The sequence below is a fragment of the Podarcis tiliguerta genome (genome assembly GCF_965153285.1).
Source record: "Podarcis tiliguerta genome assembly, chromosome: 17".
Lineage (NCBI taxonomy): Eukaryota > Metazoa > Chordata > Lepidosauria > Squamata > Lacertidae > Podarcis > Podarcis tiliguerta.
The window spans coordinates 26,733,331-26,759,750 of NC_139550.1; the positions used below are offsets into that span (position 1 = coordinate 26,733,331).

The following is a 26,420-nucleotide window of genomic DNA, read 5'->3' on the forward strand; positions in this document are numbered from 1 at the left end:
CAGAGCATATGCCCGCACTGCCCAGGGCGGGCGCACTCCAGAGGGGGGCATTTTGCAGAGGGTGCCCTCCCAGGTGTGGGATAGCTGCTCAGGTCCCCGGAGTGGCGTGCGCGCCCTGCAGCCAGGGCGGAGCGAGCCGCTCACCGGGGCAGAGCGAGCCACCCATGGTGGACGTTTGGTGCGCCGCCCATCCATGACTACCTAGCCTCCCCCAGTGTCACAGTCCGGTTCATGGGCAATCGAAGTCCTGGCAGGGGATGTCAGGACCGGGGGCAAGATGGCGGGGTGGGAGCAGGAACGGGGCTCCAGAAGCCAGGAATCAGGAGCCAAGAGTCCGAGGGTCAGAGTGCTGGTAGTCAAGAAGCCAAGGGTCCGAAAGCAAGGAGTCACGAAGTCAGGGGTCTGAGGGTCAGGAAGCAAGGAGTCACAAAGTCAGGGGTCTGAAGGACAGGAAGCAAGGAGTTACGAAGTCAGGGGTCCAAGGATCAAGAAGCAAGGAGTCACGAAGTCAGGGGTCCGAGGATCAAGAAGCAAGGAGTCACGAAGTCAGGGGTCCGAGGATCAAGAAGCAAGGAGTCACGAAGTCAGGGGTCCGAGGATCAAGAAGCAAGGAGTCACGAAGTCAGGGGTCCGAGGGTCAGGAAGCAAGGAGTCACGAAGTCAGGGGTCCAAGGATCAAGAAGCAAGGAGTCACGAAGTCAGGGGTCTGACGGTCAGGAAGCAAGGAGTCACGAAGTCAGGGGTCTGAGGGTCAGGAAGCAAGGAGTCACGAAGTCAGGGGTCTGAGGGTCAGGAAGCAAGGAGTCACGAAGTCAGGGGTCTGAGGGTCAGGAAGCAAGGAGTCATGGAGTCAGGGGTCTGAGGGTCAGGAAGCAAGGAGTCACGAAGTCAGGGGTCTGAGGGTCAGGAAGCAAGGAGTCACGAAGTCAGGGGTCTGAGGGTCAGGAAGCAAGGAGTCACGAAGTCAGGGGTCTGACGGTCAGGAAGCAAGGAGTCACAAAGTCAGGGGTCTGAGGGTCAGGAAGCAAGGAGTCACAAAGTCAGGGGTCTGAGGGTCAGGAAGCAAGGAGTCACGAAGTCAGGGGTCTGAGGGTCAGGAAGCAAGGAGTCATGGAGTCAGGGATCCGAGGGTCAGGAAGCAAGGAGTCACGAAGTCAGGGATCCAAGGATCAAGAAGCAAGGAGTCACGAAGTCGGGTGTGACGGTCAGGAAGCAAGGAGTCACAAAGTCAGGGGTCCAAGGATCAAGAAGCAAGGAGGCACAAAGTCAGGGGTCCAAGGATCAAGGGTCAAGAAGCAAGAAGTCAAGGGTCCGAGGATCAAGAAGCAGGGAGTCAAGAAGCCAAGGATCAGGAAGCAAGAAGCCCAAGGCAGGAAGCGTGTTGCTGTGGCAAAGAGCCGAAGGGAGATGCTGACCTTATATCCCTTCCCGGCTCTTGCCACCAAGTGCTGTGAGTTACCAATCGGCCTCACCTGTGAAGCCACACGTTGCCTCTCCAGAACAAACTTAGGAAAGCCCCAGTCCTGCGAAGCCCTATCAGTCACAGGGCCTGGCTCCTGCACGCACTCCTGACACCCAGCTGTCAAAACGAAGGGGGAAGGGGGTGGAATGCCGCTGGCAAAGCGGCGCAGCTCCCCCCCTTACCCCGACAGCTCAGGGTAGGCTTGGTAGTCACGAGCGGGCAGTGCGCCAAATGTCACTCCCCTCAGTGAGGGCACCTGTGGTGGACCGTGCCCACGCCTGCCCCTGGGCAGTCCCACTTACAACTTTGCTCTTGTCCTTGTAGCCATCAAGCTCCTTTCCTGCTCTGAAACCAAGATGACTCTTGTAGTTGCCCCCCTCCTGGTGATGCCCGCTCTGCAGATCTTGTCTTCCAGCGCCGCGCAGGGCTGCTCGATGGAGGAGGACGGTGGCCCCACTCGGCAGCAGCTGGCCATTAATCTTCTAGAAATCGTGCAGCAGGAAAAATTGCAGGAAGAGAAAAAGCAACCGGTGAGGCTTCCATTCAGAACCTTTCGTTTTTCTACTGGTGGCAAGTACCGTATTTTTTCCGTATAAGACGAGGTTATTTTATTATAAGTGGTAAAGGGACCTCTGACCATTAGGTCCTTGATCCTCGTCTGTTGAAGCCTTGCCTGCCTTTTGCCTCCCCTGCCTTTGAATGTGATAGAAGTTCCTGAGTTCCTGAGTTCGGAATAGAGCAATAACCGATGCCCAGCGTAATTTGGGAAGCTAATCTAACTTGGAGGTGTCATTCGGAATATCTAACTCTGCAGCCCTGAGCGTGTCAATTCCAAAGCGAGTCCTAGTGTAAACAGTGGGGGTTATTCTCTCATTCGTGGATAGGATTTCAGCCTTAAGGACCAAATCTTACTCTGATATCTTTCCCAGGCCAGAAAAAACAGCTATTTGTCTTGTAAAACTGGGTTGCCGCAAAATAATCCTGTGGAATTTTCTCTACAGCCTCACCCCCCACCCCATAATATGCTCTCATAGTGGGCAGCAGAACGAAAACAGTGGAAGGCAGTGGGAATCCTTTGGGAACAGTGATTTTTTTGGGGGGGAGGGGGGAACGGGACACATTTACCTCTAAGCGATCCCATCAGTCAAAGTGCCAACATTGCAGGTGGCTGGATCTTAATTTTCCGCATGCAATAATTGAAGGCGATAAACAGGGGGAGGGGTAACATTTTTTAAAAAAAAATCTTTTGCACGAAATGGCTTTTTAAAAGGTCACGTAAAGTACAGGGGCATTATAACTCCCCATCATCCAAAATGAATTTACATTACATTGAACAATATAATTAAAAACGGCCATGCGCCGTTTCGTGGAACTGCTCCGGCAGCTCGTTCGTAAACCTCCTGGCCGATTCAAAACCTGAGAGCAAATTGTCTCCCTCCTCGAAGCAAGTTTGTATGTCACTTTAGCGATTCTGGGAATCACTTGGCTGGCCTTGGGCATGGCTGCCCATAGTTCCTTGCAGCCCCTGGTCAAAAGGAGGAGGAAGAGGAAGAGACCCCTGACAGGCTGGTCCGCAGCACCAGTTAGAGCCCCTCAGGTACCCTCCCTCCAAGACTGCCTATTCTCCCTGCTGCTGCTTCCTTTCTTTGCTTTGATGTCTCTCCCAGTTGGGAAGCCCTTTTGCACACCGAGGGCCACTTTCCCTTGGGAATAACCTTCTGTGGGCCACATGGCGGTGCTGGCATGGCCAGAGGCAAAGAGTGTTGGTGTTATGTACTGAAGTTCTCACCCTCGGCCAGCAGGTGGATACTGTAGATAGTTCAGGTCCACATATGCAAATAAGGGATCGAAAGTGACGTTCAGTGATTGGATAGTTACAGAAAATGGTTACTGTTGCGTTCCAGTGGAGCTCTATATAAGCAGGCTGGCTGAACCCTTCAGTTCAGTTCTGTTCCAGCTTACAAATAAAGAGCTGCTTTGAAGAATCGCTGTGTCGTCTGATATGTTCACCCACAACTTAACAGTTGGGATGCTGCCTGGGAGACAGGGGCAGTTGGCTGGCCCCCAGCTGGCCCCAGCCACCAGCCGGCAGTCAGGCGAACTCCGGTTCTCGGAATAGCATCAATCAGCGACTCGAGCCTCCGAAACGTTCAGAAGCTGAGCACGCTGTTATCAGCGGAGTGAATAAATCTTCACAACGGAAGAGCATAGTTTAGGAACAAAGGGAAAAACATGTCTGCTTCCCTTCGTGTCCAAGCAAAACAGCCGTACAGCAAAAACAATATACAATGGAAGTTCCCAGCAGACTGTGCTGGAAATAAACAGACATGTGACATACAACAACTCCACAAATATATTCCTCTTAAGGCAGAATGGAACATCAGTATCCTAACAAAGAGTGGGGGGGGGGGGGGCAGTAGATGCAACCACATCCCAGCCATTGTATTCTAGGAACTTGCTGAGCTACAAACCCATCACCCAGGCAAGTGCCAGCCATCATCAGAGTTCAGGCTGGACAGAAACGCTTGGAGAAGATGTGGAACAAGGCTAGAGAGGGCATATGGCCTGGGGAGACTCCCTAAGAAAGACCCTTTATCACATTTATGTTGTTCATATCGTATCATCCACACAAGGCGTCATTCCCCCAGCTGTCACCTGGGTGCTTAGAAGTGTGCTAAGAGGAAGGTACGCTTGGCAAACCCTCACCTGCCCGGAAACCGACCATACTTTTCTGTGTAGAAGACACAGTTCTTTTCTTTTTTAAAAAAAATGTTTAAAATTGGGTGGTGTCTTACTCCCAGATAGTGCATTTGGGGGGCGTGTGATTGGTTGCTACGGCAAGGGCTTGTGCACCGTATTTTTCACCCCATAAGACGCACCTGACTATAAGACGCACCTAGTTTTTAGAGGGGGAATGCAAGAAAAAAACCATTCTTTAAAGGGAGCGCTGAGGAGAGCCTGAAGAGGCTGCGCCCGGCTAAGCCAGAAGCTAGAACAGCGAGAGGGAGCGCTGCGCAGGGACCCCTCTTGCTGTTCTAGCTTTTGGGATAGCTGCGCAGCCTGCATTTGCTCCATAAGACGCACACACATTTCCCCATACTTTTTAGGAGGGAAAAAGTGCGTCTTATAGAGTGAAAAACACGGTAATTATCAACAGCAGTGTCGGTAATTTATTTGAAGGAAATATACAGTGGTGCCCCGCAAGACGAATGCCTCGCAAGACGGAAAACCCGCTAGACGAAAGGGTTTTCCGTTTTGGAGGTGCTTTGCAGGACGAATTTGCTATGGGCTTGCTTTGCAAGACGAAAATGTCTTGTGATTCCTGGGGGTTTTTTCCCCGCTCCCCACCCCCTTTTTCTAAGGCACTAAGCTGCTAATAGCCTTTTAGCAGCTAATCCGCTAATCCCTTAAGCCTTTAATAGCCGCTAATAGCCGCTAAACCGCTAATAGCGCTAATCCGCTAATGGGCTTGCTTTGCAAGACGAAAAAAACGCTAGACGAAGAGACTCACGGAACGGATTCTTTTCGTCTTGCGAGGCACCACTGTATTTCACAGCAGTGAGATGGTGTCATTTTTTAAAAAAAATCTTTGCATGCTTTTTAGGCAAATAGCTGAGGAACAATTACATTTTTTATTTCACTTATAGAATACCTTATTTTGAACTTTCAGACTTTCCTGGTTTGAATGTGCCTTTTCTTTTGCCTCAGGCCTCTTCCGAACCTTTCTTCCCCATCACCAGTGCTTATGGTTCATTGCATACGACCTGGAGGCTCCTGGGGCTCCTGAGAGAGACGTCTTCCGTTTCCGACTGGCTGTCTTCTCTTAAATCTGTGCTGCCCATAACAACGCAAGTCCCTGCCCACGTGTTCCTTCTGCTGGCTTACCTCCTCGTTCAAGAAAACGGAGATTGCCTTCGTGACGTATTAGCTGCCACTACAGAACTCGCCAAAGCAGATTCGTCCCAGGTAAGAATAACATGGAGGTGTGATGGAGGGCCTGCAGCCAAAGTTGGTCTTGTCTCCTTCCAGTTTGGTCTGTGATGGCTTCACGCTGTACCTCCTGGCTTTTAGGCACATCTCCTCTGCCCAGGTAGGAATGGAGAGCTGCTGACAGTTCATCAGTATGCAGATGACACCCAGCTCTACCTCTCTTTTAAATCAGATCCAGTGAAGGTGGTGAAGGTCTTTTGCGAGTTCCTGGAGGCAGTTGGAGGATGGATGGTGAATGACAGATTGAGGTTGAATCCTGACAAGACAGAAGTACTGTTCTCGGAGGACAGGGGGCGGGCAGGTGGGGGGGACTCCCTGGTCCTGAATGGGGTAACTGTGCCCCTAAGGACCAAGTGCGCAGCCTGGGAGTCATTTTGGACTCACAGCTGTCCATGGATGCGCAGGTCAATTCTGTGTCCAGGGCAGCTGTCTACCAGCTCCATCTGGTACGCAGGCTGTCTCGCCAGAGTGGTGCATGCTCTGGTTATCTCCCACTTGGACTACTGCAATGCGCTCTCCGTGGGGCTACCTTTGAAGGTGACCCGGAAACTGCAATTAATCCAGAATGCAGCAGCTGGTGACTGGGAGTGGCTGCTGGGGCTACAAAACACCGGTCCTGAGAGATCTGCATTAGCGCCCAGGACATTTCCAAGCACAATTCAAAGTGCTGGTGCTGAACTTTAAAGCCGTAAATGCCCCCATCCTGTATACCTGAAGGAGTGTCTCCACCCCCATTGTTCAGCCCGGACACTGAGGTTCAGCGCCGAGGGCCTTCTGGCGGTTCCCTCATTGCGAGAAGTGAGGTTACAGGGAACCAGACAGAGGGCCTTCTCAGTAGTGGGTCCCGCCCTGTGGAACGCCCTCCCATCAGATGTCAAGGAAATAAGCAGCTATCTTATCTTTAAAAGACATCTGAAGGCAGCCCTGTTTAGGGAAGTTTTAAATATTTAATGCTGTATTGCTTTTAACACTCGATTGGAAGCCGCCCAGAGTGGCTTGGGAAACTCAGCCAGATGGGCGGGGTATAAATAAAAAAAATATTACTATTATTATTATATGACAGGTCAGTGTAGCTGGATGGCCCAGTGGTCTCATTCTGTATAAAGTAGCTTCCCATCCTCTTGTGTTCACTTTCTTGGGATGTTTTAAACACAGTTTTGGGAGAAGCACTGGCAGTCCGTTGTGTGGTCTCCTTCCTTAACCAGCTGACGGTGCTTGTTTGTCTCTGTTATAAGAATTTAGGGTCTCATATATATAAATTATATGTTCATAAGTGTACAAGGCAAACACGTACATAAGTATATAAACCACGTGTCTGAAATAGTACAGGAGAAGAATCCTGAAGCCATTTTGACTCTTAAATTGACCTCAAATAGGATGAAGGAAATGGGAAAAGTTTTCCAGTTGTCTTTGGACTGCAGGGGCTTACACCTCCCTGTAAATACAGTCTGGCAAGTATCTGTTAAGCTGAGCACACTCTCAATATGCGTAAGAGATTCAGGAACTAAGTATTTTCCATCTCAAAGGAATGGCCAGACTACCAAGAAAAGGCAATCAGATAAGGCATTATCAGGTATCCTGGCAGACAGTAGAGAAGCAACACACTCAAATTTCTGCCGGGGACCACTCCTTCTGTGATGTATGCATAACGTTTTGGGGGATGGTCTTGAGCTACAGGGGAGGCAATTTCAAAAGTCTGTATAAGGGCTTGCACACCTCCTCCCTCCCTGTGTGGGGTGAGTGGGGGACCCTGTTGCAACAGTTTAATAAAGATCAGGCTTCCTAGATGCTTTGTTTCTCAATATTCTCTGCTTCTTGGGAGAAAAGCAATGACAAACCTAGACAGCATCTTAAAAAGCAGAGACATCACCTTGCCGACAAAGGTCCATGCAGTACAAGCTATGGTTTTCCCAGTAGTGATGTATGGAAGTGAGAGCTGGACCATAAAGAAGGCTGATCGCCAGACAATTGATGCTTTTGAATTATGGTGCTGGAGTAGATTCTTGAGAGTCCCATGGACTGCAAGAAGATCCAATCTCTCCATTCTGAAGGAAATCAGCCCCGAGTGCTCACTGGAAGGACAGATCCTGAAGCTGAGGCTCCACTACATTGGCCACCTCATGAGAAGAGAGGACTCCCTGGAAAAGACCCTGATGTTGGGAAAGATGGAGGGCACAAGGAGAAGGGGACGACAGAGGACGAGATGGTTGGATAGTGTTCTCGAAGCTAAGAGCATGAGTTTGACCAAACTGCGGGAGGCAATGGAAGACAGGAGTGCCTGGCGTGCTCTGGTCCATGGGGTCACGAAGAGTTGGACACGACTAAACGCTCAACAACAATTCTCTGGTTATCCTCTGTTATTTTCCCCTACCGATAGGGAACCTACACAATGACTCTATACAGGCTCTTGGGTACCCCACAAGGGAAAGGGAGTAGTATTTTTCTTATAACAGTCTCTTCCAGAAAGGGTCTTGCTCATGAAAGCTTTTTTCAGATATAGGGTGGTGTGAGTAGGAGCTTGGGTTTGGCTGTTGTATATATTGGTGCTATTAGAATGTAGTAATGTTCACATCGACTAAAATGCAAACAGAAGCAACAGACTAACTTATGGCAAATAACTTTTACAAGGCCGGGCATAGGATTAAGAAAAAGGTATAAAATACTTCTTCATATGCTGGGAACATGTGCATTTCTTGCTGGTGGGGGGAATTAAAATGCGCATAGCACCTTTTATAACGGCTATTTATGCACCGTGAAGTTGCATAAAAGAGTCGCAAAGGCCAACAATAATACAGCGAAAGCAAAACACTTCTTCAGAAATCCTACAGCTGATCGCTGTATTTAATTTCCTTGCTTGTCTTATTGCTTTTTAATAACATCCACTCAAAATGCACAAAGGCCCAAACAGTGATAACCAGGGAATCGTGCCATGCTGTTTGCAGCTCTCTGTGGGAACAGCTGCCTGCAGATGGTGTGCTGGGGATGCTTTTATCGTATTAATTCAAAACAGATAAATGGAAACTGCTTTACAAGGAATGGGGATCTTGGGAATTTTCTTTTCAGCCTCAAATGGCTCGGGTTGTCTTTGTTCGAGGTCTTCCATCGGAATAAAAAACAAGCTTGTTTTTTTGGGGGAGCTAATGGGGGAAATAGAGGGAACGGCAGAGAACATGGTGCCAGTGGCTGTTCTGTAAATTATTTGCATAGTCATGGATCAGGATATGGCTTAAGCCCAGGTCAACCACATTGACCGCTGCAAAAAATGCATTTTGGATCTGTAAACTTCAGGTATTTGGCTTACCAGGAAGTTTTATGGCTGACTTTGTTGTTAGCAGGAGAGTCATGGATTTTTTGTAACAGATTATTTTTTAAAATTATTATTTTAGAAATTTCAATGATGAAATACCGTATTTTTCGCCCCATAGGACGCACCAGCCCATAGGACGCACCTAGTTTTTTTTGGGGGGGGGAATAAAGGGGGGGGATTATTTCCCCCCCCCCAGGTGCGGGGCTGGGGTGGGGGAAGCCCGAGCTTCCCCTGCCCCCAGCCCCCAGAAAGGCTGCTATCCGCAAGCCGTGGGAGAGCTGCGTGACTTCACACAGCTCTCCCATGGCTAGCGGAGAGCTGCGCGAAGCCGGAAGCCTGGGGTGTGCTGAGCTCCAAGCTTCTGGGTGCAGGCAAGCTCTCCGCTAGCTGTGGGAGAGATGCACGACTTCACGCAGCTCTCCCACGGCTTGCGGATAGCTTCCTGAAGCCTGGAGAGCGAAAGGGGTCGGTGCGCACCGACCCCTCTCGCTCTCCAGGCTTCAGCGAAAGCCTGCATTCGCCCCATAGGACGCACACACATTTCCCCTTCATTTTTGGAGGGGAAAAAGTGCGTCCTACAGGGCAAAAGATACGGTAGGTTTCTTGAATGAAAATTCACGGCAGATCATGACCCAGGTTCTTTTTGAACTGAAATTTGAAAGAAGCCTTAAGGCACATTGGTTACTTTGGAAAGTAACAAATATAGTTTGGGTGGTGTGAAACTGCTGATTGGAAAAATAGTCAATAATTAAACGATACGTGTAATACGTGAGATAATGGAAGACAGGTTTTTGGAAGACAAGGGTTGGTACCAGGCAGTTTGGCAGCTGCTTATGTTGTAATAAAGGGACACTGGGTTATCCCGAGGTGATAATAAGCACTCTTGGAATTAAGTTTTGTTTACATCTCTGAGCTTAACTTTCATGTAAATGCAGTTTGGGAATGAACTGCATTCGAGATAATTGCTGTTTCATGTTGGAACAATCTATGTATTGATGGCATTTTTAATAGCAAGGATGACTAGGAGATGTGAAAACTATGGGTCTTAATTTATCGGTTGTCACTTGTGGTTCTGTTGAGATACTGAAGGGTTCATAGAATCATAGAGTTGGTCATTTAGTCCAACCCTCTGCAATGCAGAAACCTTTGGCCCAACGTGGGGCTCGAACCGACAACCCTGAGATGAAGAGCCTCACGCTGTACCGACTGCTGTTGTTGTCCAACAGGACAAGGGACAATTTGGTCCAAAAATGGAGCAATTCCGTTTTTCTAGGGATGGGAGGCAACCATCCTTGGATTGCATAGAGGGAAATAAAATAGCTTCACTCAGTGCTCCCCCCCCCCAAAAAAAATATATATTTAAGGGTACTCTCATTTTCCTACTCATATTGAAATACTGCCCCTCCACAAGGCCTAATAATAATAATAATAATAATAATAATAATAATTTATTATTTATACCCCGCCCATCTGGCTGGGCTTCCCCAGCCACTCTGGGCAGCTTCCAAAAAAACATTAGAATACTGTAATGCATCAAACATTAAAAGCTTCCCTAAACAGGGCTGCCTTCAGATGTCTTCTGAAAGTCTGGTAGTTGTTGTTCTCTTTGACATCTGGTGGGAGGGCGTTCCACAGGGAGGGCGCCACTACCGAGAAGGTCCTTCTTTAGATTAGATTCACAAAATGATTAGATTAGATTAGATTCACAAAATGTTTAGAGGTATGCGTACCCCTGTGCAGTGGTGAAGCTGCACGCTTCACTACCGGGGGCGGAGAGCAGGTGGGGGTGTGGCGGGCCCCCCCTGGGGTGTGGCATGCATCCCGGGGGTGTGGCTAGTCGCCCACAGGGGTGTGGCACATGTTCCGGGGGCGTGGTGCCTGGTGTGCAGGCAGGGAGTGTGGCGTGTGTCTGGGGGTCCACTGCGATGGCACCCTACCTGAATAGTGGTGCCCGGGGTGGTCCGCTCCCTCCGCACTCCCGCTCCTCCGCCAGTGCCCCTGCACCCCCCCTAAAAAAATCACTGGCTTCACTGAAATAAAATGGCTGCTAAGGCCATACTGACTTGGTCTGTTTGCAAAAGACTTTAATACAGTCTTCCTAATCGGATGAATTGACTCGCTGTGCAAAAAAAGAGAAAACCCACAAAAACTTATTATTTTGCATGTGAATCCAACCGTGCTGCAAAAAGGGGGGGGGGGATAAAATAAATTGTTTGAGTGAGAGGTCATTTGTGCATTGTAACACAAGATCTATTACCATTATTAGCGGATTATGAGTATCTTGGGGATATTCACCCTTTTATGGGCTATCTCAACTGCAGCAATAAAATATTTGCCTGGTATATGACACCCTTCTGGGAAATTCATCAGAAGAGAATGCTTCTTCAGTTATTCGGCTTAAAAATAAAAGACAAAGAATAAAGCAAATTGTGACCTCATTTAGGTAGACGTTTGAGTATTTAAAAGAAAAACCAATTATACACTTGGTTTTGTTGATGGAGAAATGCCTTAAGCAATAATGACCATATTCTAAATCCTTAAGCAATAATGACCATATTCTAAATCCTCTGCTCTTGGGAAGCAAGGAGTGTTTGTTGGGTAAATGAATGAAATGCTATGAACTCCATTTGGGTGTTCTTTAGTTGCCAGAAAATCAGGAGTTGAAAGTGGAACATCTTGATTTTGACACAGAACAGAGAGCAATGGATGTGCGGTTTGCAGAACACATGTGATCCTTGAAAATATCTGCAATCTGTAAAAATTTTCAAGTCTTCAAAGAACTGTGGTGGTGCAAGAACATAAATCAATAGAGTTTAAGTCTTGTTGACTGGAGATAAGACAGTAATGGCAGGTGTTCTCTACTGGGGTAGCAACATAGAAGAGCCAATGGCCTCAGCGTTTGCTGCTTTTAACTTTGGCTGTACAGTGGTACCTCAGGTTACATACGCTTCAGCTTACAGACGCTTCAGGTTACAGACTCCGCTAACCCAGAAATAGTGCTTCAGGTTAAGAACTTTGCTTCAGGATGAGAACAAAAAACGTGCTCCGGCGGCGCGGCAGCAGCAGGAGGCCCTCATTAGCTAAAGTGGTGCTTCAGGTTAAGAACAGTTTCAGGTTAAGAACGGACCTCCAGAACGAATTAAGTTCTTAACCTGAGGTCCCACTGTAGTTGAAATTTCCGAGTCACCTTCAAAGGTAGCCCCACGTAGAGCGCATTGCAGTAGTCCAAGCGGGAGATAACCAGAGCATGCACCACTCTGGTGAGACAGTCTGTGGGCATGGAGGGTCTCATCCTGCATACCAGATGGAGCTGGGAGACAGCTGCCCTGGACACAGAATTGACCTGAGCCTCCATGGACTGCTGTGAGTCCAAAATGACTCCCAGGCTGCGTACCTGGTCCTTCATCCTCCAAATCAGAAACCTACTGATGAAGCTTGAAGACACCCTACTCTGTCCCCATGTCTGCCCAGCTCAAGGAGGGATGCGCAATGCTCATGCAAATGGCGTTGGGACGTGATGTGCATGACGTGCCCCCCCCATTGCCCATGCAAGATGGTGCCTCTGGCCCTACAAAAAAATTCACTGATCTCTTCTATATTGTTTTGGGTGGAACGGTTTTAGTTGCCTTTTTGATTGTCTCTATTTTACTTCTTGTTACCCACCCTGGGACCTTATGAAGGGCGGGTAAGGAATTTTATAAATAAAATAAATTAAGTTTAAAAATGAAATACTCCGGCTTGAAGGAAGATGAGCGATATCCGATGTCCGCCATCCTTAGAGTAGACCGTTCTGCCATCTTCAATAAACATTTTTGCCTTCAGTGGGAGTGCCAGTTCTGCATAACATTGAACAGGTATATGTTTTTCATTCCTCTTGAGTCCCGAGTGCTGTAGATGTATTTAATATGTCAAGAAAATGCAATCTGACAGCAGAAGTCTAAGCATGTCTAGCCCTAAAGTCAGGCCGCTGTGCTAAACATGGCTTACTCCCAAGTAAGTGTACATTGGACTGTGGTCTTACATATTTTTTAATATCTTTATCATGAGCTTTCTAACAGAAGAATTCTTAAACCGAGAGATTGGTTGTCTGGTTATATTTATTTGTCCCAGCCAATGGCATTGGCTGTTGTATTTGCTGTTGAACGAAAGACAAGTTGGAACCGTACGCGAAAGTTCCATTTTATGTGAAAGTTCCATTTTACGAAGCGTCAAATTCTGATACAGTGTCATCATCCGAAGAGCCGCCGTCGTAAATCTGTTTGCAAGACCGACTGTACTGAGACGCTAGTTGGTGGTTTTGAAATGCAGATTCCCCTGTCTTGTTTTTGTTTTGTTTTCAAAAGAGAAATCTGGTAGAAAAAACAACCTTTTGTCAGGCACTTAATGGGGAGGGTTGACCTAACTGCTGAATCTTTAGGGATGGAGAGGGATTGGAAATGCTGCGTTGCTAAGCAACAAATTTGCTGGCTTTCTGAAGGTGCTCAGATGCACTGAGAGTTAATGAATCTGCAGGGCGGCTCTTGGAAAACTGTCGGGAAAACCCAATGGAGACCAAATGCTCATTTCGCCCTGGCAAGGATTCAGCCCTCCCTTACTTATGTTTCAAGTTGAGGGGCGGGTCTTCTTTGTGGTTGGAAAAACGAGTGTTATTTCTGAACAACAAACCATAGAGGAGCATAAATATTTTCCTAGAGGAGCATAGATATTTTCCTTTCAAAAAGAGGTTCCTGCAAGAGACATCTCCGGACTGGTTCACGCACACAAATATGGGTATAATTTTCTGTTCACGCCAACAGCCTCGACTGTCTCTGGGTTTACGGCTTCATGTGGACATGTGTATTTATTTAAAACAACTTTATCTTGCCAGTTAGCCACTCTGAGGATAAATATACAATTTGGCAGGTATTCAAAAACTGCAAGACTAATGGGTTGTCTTAAATTTTCAGCCAAAAGTTGTAAGCTCCCAAGATCAAAAGGATTTCAACTCCCAGCCCCGTCTTTAAAGACATAAAGCAGAGAAATGTAGCCTTAAAAATCCTTCGTTTTAATGCAGCATCGAATCCAACATGTTATGTAGCTAGGATATTGCAAAATAGTTAACAGAACTAGCAAGTAGACGTCCAAGGTTTCCTTGCTAAATTTTTATTCTAAAGTCAGTTTTCAGAAGGAACCGTTAATGTCTCTTGCCAAGTGGAACGTCCTGGGAGTAGTCTTAATGGTTTTGGAACCATCCAACTTTGGAGTGTTTCGTTTCTGTTTGAAGTTATGCTAATTTCAAGCAAAATGTTTATCATCGGAGAACTTTCGGAGATCAAAACGAAAGTTGTGTAAGTCATCACAACCCGCTAATGTGATTAAAGATAGATGGAAGGGGGTGGGGGGAAATTCCAGAAAAGTTGGCCAAACAACTACCCTTTTTCATCAAATAAAAACAATATGGATTTGTGAAGAGCTCACTTTCTACCATACTTTCCTTCTCAGCTCTCCTCTTCTGCACCTGGGCTGAGCTTTTTTCAGCCTAATGAATCCCAGGTTTGCCCCACTCTTACTGGGAGGCAGCATCCAACTGGCTCTGGTGGAAAGAAATCGGAGGAGGTGGTTGAGAAAAACTGCCCAGCAGCTGACTCTCAGATCCTCATGTGGGAAGATTCTTCCTTCTGCCGAATATGCTCACTCACTTCTCTTGCCTCATGCATGCGCATCATGTCCTGCTTGTGGGATGTGATCCATGAGAGGCAGTCAAGTACAACATTCCTTGTAATGTTAGAAAAGACATGTGAGGGAATGTTTGGTCCAGCCAGTCAAAGCTTCCTGGAGCATCCTTTCTTTTGCATGTGACTAAAGGTGGGCGTGACCTTACCTGTCCAGATAACAAAAGGACGAGACACACAGCACACCTCCCTCTTTTTGACTTCCTTCTTTGTTTGACCAGCTTCTAGCTAGGACTGCTCTGCTAGCTCTCAGCTAGCAGAAGCACTGGAACTATTCCCCATATGGGGAATGTACATAACCTCGGGTTAAGAACTTAATTCGTTCTGGAGGTCTGTTCTTAACCTGAAACTGTTCTTAATCTGAGGTACCACTTTAGCTAATGGGGCCTCCCACCGCTGCCGCCGCGCAATGCTTGTAGAAGCATCCAAGTCAAAGTCCCACTCACTTAGCTATTTATCTGTTGTGAGCTACCCTGGGATCTTCGGATGAAGGGTAGCACACAAATTTAATAAATAATCATGAATAATAATCACAAAATGGAAGAGAGTTCTGGTGATAACAGCTCCCCCCGCCTCTTCACGCTGTTAAATTGAGTTAAAATTACAGTTTTGCCGACGGTTGATTGCTGTATAGATATCCAAATTAGAACAGAAGATGGCCTATTTTCAAAACAAGATTACTGTATTTTTCATCCTATAGGACACACTTTTTCCCCTCCAAAAATGAAGGGGAAATGTGTGTGCGTCCTATGGGGCGAATTCAGGCTTTCGCTGAAGCCTGGAGAGCGAGAGGGGTAGGCGCTGGGCCCCCACCGCTTGCGGAGAGTTGCCTGCATGCCCAAGCCTGGGGCACACTGAGCTCAGCGCGCCCCAGGCTTCAAGCTTCGCGCAGCTCTCCACAAGCTGTGGGGCTTCCCCCGGGTTTCCCCCGCCCCTGCCCCACGCCTGGGGTGGAAATAAATTTTTTATTTTTATTTCCCCCCCCCCCAAAAAAAAAACTAGATGCGCCTTATGGGCCGGTGCGTCCTATGGGGTGAAAAATACGGTATATAGTAATGCTGAATTTATTTGCAACCAACTCTAAAAATACAGTCTTTTGGTACAATGGCAGCAAGCAGCATTGGATTTAGTGTGAATTGAGCAAAATCTGCTTCTGTTCATCCTTTGCTGCCTCCTTGTCCCTTTTTCCTTTATCTTTTTCAAACTGTAGATTGTAAACATCCTTGGGGCAGGGACCGTTCTTCAGTTATGTTGTAAAGCCCAATGTTCAGTGGCAGCCAATCATCATGAAACCGCAAGGCTGACTGTGATGTCCTTTCTCATAACAAACAGGAACTTTTGGGTGCTTTCAGAATTTATTTACTTTCCATGCGTGCACAGGAACTGGCAAAACTTCCTTAACATTTCAGAAAGGTTCAGAACCTGTTTGAGTTAATGGTCCTTGAAGGAATTTAATTTAAGACTGTGCAGACCCTTTTCAGTATCTGTATGCCCACCGGCCAATAAGTAAGGGGTTTGGTTTGAATTTGTTCTTTGGTTTTGAGCCAGCTCAAACGTCCAAACTTGGGATCACTAAGTCAGTTCTAAAGTTACAGTAATTGGAGGTAACTGGGGAGCAGGGGAACCCTCCCCGAATAACACAACTCAGGACAGAGCTTCACTCTGGAAGCAAATAATAAAACTGAGATGGAAATCTTTGCAATACTCTGCTGGAAGGTGAAGGAACGGAATTGTTAAAAAAATAAAAGAACCTTGGAAACAAACTAATGGTTCTAGGGGTTGCTCGTGCGTAAGCCGGTGCTTATCTCCCCGGCTGGGTGCAAACACCTGGCTGGGTTGCCTAAGTGAACCTTTTCTGTCCGGACAGCCACTCACCCGTGGCTGACTCAATCGCTGGCAGAATCCGTCAGTGGGCATTTCTTAAACTTCTTCCAGCAAAGAAGCTCTTTGACGCCTAGTCTCTTCCTACTCTCTCTGCGCGAAAGCCTTCTGCGCAAGGAGGGCGTAGGCAGCGGAGGACCTCTACTCTCCCCACTGGTCCCCGGCAAGGAGTCATGGGACCGCCTCGCCGTTTCCCCCATCTGCCCCCCTTCTCCACTGGTGCTACGCTGATTCTCTTCCCCAGAAGATGGGCTACTTCTCCCAATCCCTGGACGCTCTCTGGAATCCCTCTGGATTTTGCTCTCTCCCTCCGGCACTGATGGCAGTTCCCTGACACAAAAGTCTGTACAATTCGCGAACCACTGAATTTTGTTGTGTTCCAGAAAAATCTATTTTATGAAGACTTGGAGAACTGCTCAAAATGGTGGTGATTTTTATCATTGTTGTCCACACACAGAAGCATAGCAACCCATTTTTTTTTTATGGGTGTTATTTTAGGTGCCAAATCTGATTCCCGTCCTGATGTTTAAGTTGGGGACACCGCTGGAGCCCACTCTGTGCCGGGAAATCTTGTATACTTTGCCTGCTTTGGGTGTTCATAAGGTCAGTATGAAATTTTAACTTTTCTTTGCTGGAAAAGGCGTTTTGTTTCTTAAAAGCAAATTTTGCTTCTGTTTTAATTTTGGAATAAAATGTCAAGGGCAACGAAAGCACCTTGGTAGAATGTCATTAACCATCACTTAAATGGGTATCATCTTGTTCCATCAGAATGCTTTATCTTCCCTAGAGGAATCCATATGGAATATGTTACTTGCCTGGAGGCGGTTGGAGGATGGATGGTGGCTAACAGATTGAGGTTGAATCCTTACAAGACAGAAGTACTGTTCTTGGGGGACAGGGGGCAGGCTGGTGTGGGGGATTCCCTGGTCCTGAATGGGGCAACTGTGCCCCTGAAGGACCAGGTGCTCAGCCTGGGAGTCATTTTGGCATTTTGGACTCACAGCTGTCCATGGAGATGCAGGTCAATTCTGTGTCCAGGGCAGCTGTCTCCCAGCTCCATCTGGTAGGCAGGATGAGACCCTACCGGCCTGCAGACTGTCTCACAGAGTGGTGCATGCTCTGGTTATCTCTCACTTGGACTACTGCAATGCGCTCTCCTTGGGGCTACCTTTGAAGGTGACTCGGAAACTGCAATTAATCAAGAATGCAGCAGCTAGACTGGTGACTGGGAGTGGCTGCCAAGACCACATAACACCGGTCTTGAAAGACCTACACTGGCTCCCAGTATGTTTCTGAGCACAATTCAAAGTGTTGGTGCTGACCTTGAAAGCCCTATCAGAAGGAGCGTCTCCACCCCCATCGTTCAGCCCAGACACTGAGGTCCAGCTCCAAGGGCCTTCTGGCAGTTCCCTCCCTGCAAGAAGTGAGGTTATAGGGAACCAGGCAGAGGGCCTTCTCCGTAGTGGTGCCTGCCCTGTGGAATGCCCTCCCAGCAGATGTCAAGGCAATAAACAACTATTTTATTTTTAAAAGACAACTGAAGGCGGCCCTGTTTAGGGAAGTTTTTAATGTCTGATGCTGTATTGTTTTTAATATTCGGTTGGAAGCCGCCCAGAGTTGCTGGGAAAACCCAACCAGATTGGTGGGGTATAAACAATTTATTATTATTATTATTATTATTATTATTATTATTATTATTATTATTACTACTACTACTACTACTACTTTAGTCCCTCATTCAGGCTATGGGTGGTTGCCAAAGATGTAGATCTACATAGCCTGAATGCCTTGTAGCCAGGAACATTTGGATTGCAACAAATAGATGCTCAGAAATAATATCTCTAATTGTAGGAAACAGAAGTAGCCCATAGCACTATATACTATGGGTGTAGCTCAGGTTACACTGTAGGAAATGTAAATATGCCTTCAGTGGAATAAAGATCTTTAAAAAGATTATCTCCCAAGGTTTCCAGAGAGGTGATTTATTTACAGTCAGGTGTGTTGACTGAATAGGCCTGTATGCCCCACCCCCACGCCAAAATAGCAGATTAAAAGATTAGTCATTAACCCAGTGACAACGCAGATCTGTTGCCAAAGCCTCACCTCAGCGCCTTCTCTGGCACCTAACATTTCCTCTTCTGCCTCCTGCGCTGCTATCATGATGCTAAATGGTGCTGCCGTCAAGGTGAAAAAGTTGCCGTCTGGATGTAGCCCTAGATGCTTGGCACGCAGAACTGATCGGCGCTTTTGTATCTGCCGCAAAATTAATCTCTCCAGACGTATTCTGCATTGTAAATGAATGTAGGGAAAGTTCTGTTTTTACAAATGAGCAAACAATCTCTTTCAGGTCTGCGTGGCTCAGATTTTACGCGCCCTACAGGTGTTGGGAAACACGCCAGAGCTTCAAGCTGTTGCATTACGCCTGATGACATCTTTATGGGAGAAGCAGGTTGTCAAAAAGATGGAAAGCAATTAATCTCTGTCTCGAAAAATCACATTTTGGGAGAATAATTGATCGTGCTGTTGCCTCTCACTTAACAATGGCTGCTAGGAATGTTGTTGAGAGTGGCTGGGGCAAACCTGCCAGATGGGTGGGGTATACATAATAAAGTTGTTGTTGTTTTTGTTGTTGTTAAGAGCTAATCCTTCAGGCCACTCTAGGAGGGGAGTATGCAGAATAATTTGTTCTTGGAAGCTTTTACAATACAGTCATACCTTGGAGGTCGAACAGAATCCGTTCCAGAAGTCTGTTCAACTTCCAAAATGTTCGGAAACCAAGGTGTGGCTTCTGATTGGCTGCAGGAAGCTCCAGCAGCCAATCGGAAGCCGCGTCGGACTTTTGGGTTTCAAGAAACATTCGCAAACCAGAACAATCACTTCCAGGTTTGCGGCATTCGGGAGCCAAAACGTTCGAGTCGCAAGGTGTTTGTCAAGCAAGGCACGACTGTACTGAGATACTGCGGATTTTTTTAATGAATTAATCTTTTTTTAAAAAAACAAAACCAGAAACCAATTTTTCAGTGAATTACGAATGCCAGAACCCAGTATTCTTGGAGTTCGATTGTGCACTCGGTTAGCAGGATGTTGTGCTTCATTCTCCCATGCGTATGCTGGGGTTGCCATATTTCAAAAAGTAAAAATCAGGATACCCCAAAAGTTGTTTAGCTTTTTAGGAAGCCCCCAAAATTGTTGAGCTTTTGTCAGATGCTGGTGTGGTTGCTCGAGAGTAAACAGGCAAGACTCCGACCCGTCTTTTCCAGGCTTTATTCTTGGTGCAAGAGCGTCGTAAGTTCATGTCTGGCTCAATCGCTAGCAGAATCTGGGAGTGGTCGGTTTTTGTACCTCCCCCATCATAAAAGTCGCATCACCCCCAGACTTTTCCGTCCCTCCCTGCGCCAAAACCTACTGTGCAGAATGGGCGCTGGCAGGGGCGTGCTTCCCGCCTCTCCAGTTTGCTCAGGCTCGGTGTTGAGGCTCTCCCTAGCATCCCCTGGTCCCTGCACCTCTTCTCCACTGGAGGTGGGGCTTTCCTCCTCGCCGGAAGAGGAACTCCTTCGCAAGATTTTCGGAGGCTCACTATAACACAACTGCCCTTCCATCTCTCGCCTCTGAGCTGATGGCAGTTCCCTGACAGCTTTGTTTAGGGAAACCCGAAACTTAAGGGTGTGGTAAGGTAAAAGTAAAGGGACCCCTTACCATTAGGTCTCCCCCCGCTTCCAGTTAGCTGCCACCTTCCACCCACCCCACACACGCTCCTCCTCCCGCCAATGACAATGCCATAATTTTTATACTGGGAGTGGATCACAGTCTCTTGGGAGTTGGACGCACCTGGCCTAGACAATACTGACCTATCTCGGATTGTAGGGATTAATATACCAGTATACCTGAAGGAGCATCTCCACCCCCATCGTTCTGCCCGGACACTGAGGTCCAGCTCCGAGGGCCTTCTGGCGGTTCCCTCCTTGCAAGAAGCCAAGTTACAGGGAACCAGGCAGAGGGCCTTCTCAGTGGTGGCGCCTGCCCTGTGGAACACCCTCCCACCAGATGTCAAAGAGAAGAACAATTACCAGATTTTTAGAAGACATCTGAAGGCAGCCCTCTTTAGGGAAGCTTTTAATGTTTAACAGACTTTGTTGGAAGCTGCCCAGAGTGGCTGGAGAAACCCAGCCGGATGGGTGGGGTATAAATAATAAATTATTATTATGATTATTATTAGTAATGAAATACTGCATGTGACATCACTGGCAGAGGAAGAGGGGGCAGGGGGAGCGCACTGCCCCCCGCCCCACGATCCCGGTTGAGTGCCATTGCTACTGGGCCCCCCACGCTGGGAGGCATGCCCTTGTAGGCGGCATGCCACGCCCCCAGGACGTGTGCCACGCCCCCGCCTGCTCCCCCCCCGGTGCCGGAGCATGAAGCTCCGCCACTGTGTGACATGCTTTCAACACTTTACGACTGTAGTTCTGTGAACACTTGCTGTAAGTTCTATGTTTGCTTAAGTTGCAGTATATTAACTACAGATGTACATGAAACCGCATCTTAATAGGCTTTGCAGCAGGGGGCACGGCACTTTGCAATGTAAATGACTTTAGGGAGCTGCGTAAAATAGAATGTTATCCTGGTAAATTTAAATTGCTAAACCTTTCCCCTTCCATCAAATTATTTTTAGGATCGTGTTTACCCAGAACTGCAGCGATTCATGGCGATGTCGGATATGGCTTCCTTATCCGTTGGAAAAGATACTCAGTGGGAGAAGGTGATTGCCAAAGCTGCTTCTATCAGAGACATATGCAAGCAAAGGTAAGCAACGGCGCCCCCAAAAGTGGTTGTTTGGGATTAAGTTTGTCCAGAACTGCAGAGATTTATGTGCTTCATTGGATTCTTGATGCTGTACCTGGGGTTTCTCTCGCCATGCAGTTACATTTTCTGGAGGGCAAGATTGACTGCTGGAAAAACAGGGTAGTTTTTAGAAAGAGAAGATGAAATTATTACAGTGGTACCTCGGGTTACATATGCTTCAGGTTACATACGCTTCAGGTTACAGACTCCACTAACCCAGAAATAGTGCTTCAGGTTAAGAACTTTGCTTCAGGATGAGAACAGAAATCGTGCTCCAGCGGTGTGGCGGCAGCAGGAGGCCCCATTAGCTAAAGTGGTGCTTCAGGTTAAGAACAGTTTCAGGTTAAGTATGGACCTCCGGAACGAATTAAGTACTTAACCTGAGTTACCACTGTACTTGTTTGCATTTGGTCCAACAACGGATTCAGGTTCACATTTTGGGATTTAAGCCATTAATCCGTTGTTCAATTCAACTTTGCAAGACTATCGTATTTTTTTTGCTCTAGAAGACTTACTTTTTCCCTCCTAAAAAGTAAGGGGAAATGTGTGTGTGTCTTATGGAGTGAATGCAGGCTGCACAGCTATCCCAGAAGCCAGAACAGCAAGAGGGATCGCTGCTTTCACTGCGCAGAGATCCCTCTTGTTGTTCTAGCTTCTGAGATTCAGAATATATTTTTTCTTGTTTTCCTCCTCCAAAAACTAGGTGTGTCTTATGGTCTGGTGCGTCTTATAGAGCGAAAAATATGGTATATAGATCAGGCACGTTCAACTTCCAAGAGACAGCGATCTACATCCACTATAAATAAACTGGCAATGATCTACCCATTGGATTGACCAGGGGCGGGGGGTGATCAATCACAATCCTGCGATCAGCAATGATCTACCACAGACACCCTGCGATCAACTGGTAGACATGCCTGATATAGATCATTAGATAGAAGCAACCATTTGAGCCTATAGTTACACTTTTAGGCACAGTAGATTATAAAAAGTAACGCTGACCAAGTTCCATAAAGTAGCAGGAAATATATTAATACTTAATTGTTAAAAATTGGAATAAAACACATTTATCGCTGGAGGAATGGAAAAGAAAGATACGGACCCACGCTTCTGAGCCACTATGGATTGTCTGTGCTTAAGCCTCTGAGCCCTTGTCATGTGCTGAAGGACAAAGGGGTGCACAGTATCAACCTCTGTGATTGACAGGCTTTGTGCAGCTTTTGGGCTGGCTAGACTTTCTTTATTAGGAGTCTAGGCTTCTGACTTTGTTTTGTCCAAAGAGCAGGACCAACCTTAGCACTCCAGTTGCCACCAACACCCACGGCATGCCAGTGATCCTGGTTTTTGTTATAGCATCTGGTTTGAAAAGTTATGCCAGCAGCCAACCAAAGTAGGGAAAGTTGTATGACTCTGTGTCAGACAACATGGGTATATACCTCTGTACCTTATTGCTTGAAGGCGATTCATTGTACCACATCCAGGATCTTGGCAAAGTCTCTTCAACTCTATTTCCAACCGTCCTGGACACAGGCCTTTTAAATTGACCCAAGCTGTTTCGCTAGACGGTATTTGACTAAGAAGTGGAACGATTACGGCGATAATGATATCCCTATCTGATTAAGAAGTTGCCATGTACTACTATGGATAAATCATCAATTGCTATGAGATGCGCTCAGATCAAATACAGTGGTACCTTGGTTCTCAAACTTAATCCATTCCGGAAGTCCGTTCCAAAACCAAAGCGTTCCAAAACCAAGGCGCACTTTCCCATAGAAAGGAATGCAAAATGGATTAATCTGTTCCAGACTTTTAAAAACAACCCCTAAAACAGCAATTTAACATGAATTTTACTATCTAACAAGACCATTGATCCAGAAAATGAAAGGAACAATCAATGTTCTGTACTATAAAATAAATAAGACAGTATTGTAGATGATAAAAATTAAAGTTATTTTCTCTTACTTGCGCTGATGATAGTCATTGTTTGGATGGGGAGCTTTTATCCATTTCTGCAGTCAGCCATCAATCAATCAATGAACCATAAAACAAAAAACAAGCCACAGTCACAAAAATGAAAAAGCCACACAAACAAAAATGTGAAAAGTTACAAAAACATAAACACCAAATATCACCTCAGAACACAGCAATCAAAACAGAAGCCTTTAATTACGATGGTGGGGGGGGCTCAAATGAGTGGCGCAAGGGCAGAAGCGGGAGGAAAAAAGCCTTAATTACTATGCGGGGGACTCAAATTCGCTGCACCACAGTGAAAACGGAAGCTCAGGAGCCTGTTCGGCTTCTGAGGCAAAGTTCAAAAACGGGATCAACTACTTCTGGGTTTGCAGCATTCAAGTTCCGAGTTGTTCAGGAACTAAGCTGTTTGAAAACCGAGGTACCAATGTATCTGACTGTTTGCTTTCTCTCTTTATGGAGAAAGGAAATATCTTTTCTGTTTGGAGAATCTTGGGAAGCGGGTGGCTCTGTGGGTTAAACCACAGAGCCTAGGACTTGCCGATCAGAAGGTCGGCGGTTCGAATCCCTGCGACAGGGTGAGCTCCCGTTGCTCAGTCCCTTCTTCTGCCAACCTAGCAGTTCGAAAGCACGTCAAAGTGCAAGTAGATAAATAGGTACCACTCCGGCGGGAAGGTAAATGGTGTTTCCATGCGCTGCTCTGGTTCGCCAGAAGCGGCTTAGTCATGCTGGCCACAGGACCCAGAAGCTATACGCCGGCTCCCCAGAGTCGGCCACGACTGGACCTAATGGTCAGGGGTCCCCAGTGGCATAGCGTGGGGGGTGCAGGGGGGGCCGGCCGCACCGGGCGCAACATCGGGGGGGGGGGGCCGCGCTCGCACTCACAGCTCTCTGCCCCTACCTGGCTCACTCACTCTCTCTCACTGCAGTGCTGGCTGTGTGAATCCGATCCGAGCCGCCGGGTCACCGCCCACTGGGGGGGGGTGCCAGGCGTGCGGTGCGGTGCGGAGAGAGAGCGAGGGACTATCTGGGGGAGGGACAGTGCAGCGGGGGGGGCGCAAATTACTTGCCTTGCCCCGGGTGCTGACAACCCACGCTACACCACTGGGGGTCCCTTTACCTTTACGGAATATTCTGTAACTACCAAAGGTAATTCTTGCATTTGATTAGGCCTTACCAACACGGAGCGGATATGTTGGCTGCAATTTCCCAGGTGCTGAATGAATGCACGAAGCCTGACCAAGCCACTCCTGCTGTCCTCGTGCTGCAAGGTCTCCATGCCCTTTGTCAGGCAGAGGTAAGCTTCCCAGAGCCCCGCAGATTGTCCTTTCTCCTTCCCTTCGCCTGTTTTGTTCACCTTGGCTTTCAAGGAGCTGCCCTTGGGATAGAATACCATATTCCCTTCTGGTTAAAAAATAAGCCTCTCTGTTTTCCTCATTCATTAGTCATCCGCAGAGGCATGCAATGTGGCTGTTTTACTTCTCCAGATAATAAGTTGCGCTGAGACCTGCCAACGACGTGATTGTCATTTTATGACTAATTTATAGATCTCAGAGGAAGCAAAATTCCTCCCAAAGTATTATATTCCCTCCCTCCCTTCTCTGTACAAGGTAAACACAAAGTTCTTTTCAGCATGTCTGTTGCAGAGATGTGTGCAGTTGCTTATGATCTAAATATTGTTTTTGTTGTTATCTGTACTTCCAGGCCACTTTTTTTTCTTCTTATCTACCTGGAACTTCTTATCTTTGAGGCCAAGATTTTTTTGGGGGATAACAGCTGTTATCTTCATAGCTGCAGCTCTTGCCTCAGTGTGCGTGGTTTGCAAAGCCGACTTTGATATGTCCATGATGGATGCAGCCTTCCAAATTAAGGCATCAGAACACAGTGCCCAAAATACCGTATTTTTCGCTCTATAAGACGCACCAGACCACAAGACGCACCTAGTTTTTGGAGGAGGAAAACAAGAAAAAAATATATTCTGAATCTCAGAAGCCAGAACAGCAAGAGGGATTGCTGTGCCGTGAAAGCAGTGATCCCTCTTGCTGTTCTGGCTTCTGGGATAGCTGCGCAGCCTGCATTCGCTCCATAAGACGCACACACATTTCCCCTTACTTTTTAGGAGGGAAAAAGTGAGTCTTATAGAGCAAAAAATACGGTAGCAGGACTTGTTTTGGCACAACATTTTTAAAATCTTACTGTCCCTCTTCAAATAAATTAGTCACATTTAAAACATTTGAAGCTTAGGTGTTGTTGTTTTTAAAACACCTGAATTAAGAACAACCCTTTGGTTCTATTTGGATACCCCTAAATCCTGTGATTGAAACTGTAATTCTCTGCAGATGAAGGGTGGAACCCAACGCTTGACTCCCTGCAGATGAAAGTAATTTGGCAACAAATCAGGGAAAGGGGACAATTTTGGGCAATTTCCCCTCCTCTAGGTTTCTGCTTCCCCTTCCCACCCCCCAGATCTGCTCTGGTGGTTCTTCCAACCCTCCAGAGTATATTGGGCAGAAGCACACATGGGTAAAGGAAATTGCAAAAAAATAAAATGGCAACCCCTTCCTTTTTGCTGAATGTTTCCTTTGCAAACCACCCATAGGGTTTTTAAGAACACATTTGAATGACTTGCGTCCTACTTGTGGAAAGCTTTGTCCTTAAGATGTGCTTTATGTCTATAATGATTCTGCTCCCATCTTAACATTCAAGGCACATGGATGACTCATTTGGGCTCTTCCATACATCCAGTCCAGCAGGTGGCTTTGGCTGTCAGCTTCTACCTCCTTAGCTTCAGTGTCACCCTTGTAGAACTCACCAGGCAAGTGGATGAGGCCCAAACTATAATTAGTTAGCTTCACGTCCTTCTACCCTACCAGCCTCAATGGGGACCAGCCAACAGGGCTTTATGGTGAGGTGCCATGACAGCCAGGACCCCATGGCAACTGTTTCTCTTCATGGTCCAACTGGAATTCAACCTGTAACCTCACTTCTCGCAGGGAGGGAACCGCCAGAAGGCCTTCTTGGTGGTGGCGCCCGCCCTGTGGAACACCTTCCCTTCAGATGTCAAGGAGATAAAGAACGACACAACTTTTATAAGATATCTGAAGGCGGCCCTGTACAGTGGATGCTCGGGTTGCGAACGTGATCCGCGTGGGATGCACGTTCACAACCCGCAGTGGCACGTCTGCGCACGTGCAGGTTGTGATTCAGTGCTTATGCGCAAAGCGCGATTTAGCACTTCTGTGCATGCGCAACCGCCGAA

At 47.1% G+C, this 26,420-nt stretch overlaps 1 protein-coding gene across 5 annotated transcripts in view; it reads left to right on the forward strand.

Moving 5' to 3' along the window:
- FOCAD (focadhesin) overlaps positions 1-26,420 on the forward strand; it is a 141,826-nt gene that overhangs the window by 36,021 nt on the left and 79,385 nt on the right. For all 5 annotated transcript variants that reach the window (XR_014506269.1, XM_083419283.1, XM_083419282.1 and 2 more), the window contains exons 10-15: positions 1,787-1,992; positions 5,171-5,428; positions 16,850-16,954; positions 18,699-18,800; positions 21,021-21,151; positions 24,332-24,458. Coding sequence is in view for 4 of the 5 variants with exons in the window: in XM_083419283.1 (XP_083275409.1) it covers positions 1,787-1,992; positions 5,171-5,428; positions 16,850-16,954; positions 18,699-18,800; positions 21,021-21,151; positions 24,332-24,458 (929 nt within the window). In the remaining variant the exon portion in view is untranslated. The remainder of the gene's footprint in view (positions 1-1,786; positions 1,993-5,170; positions 5,429-16,849; positions 16,955-18,698; positions 18,801-21,020; positions 21,152-24,331; positions 24,459-26,420) is intronic.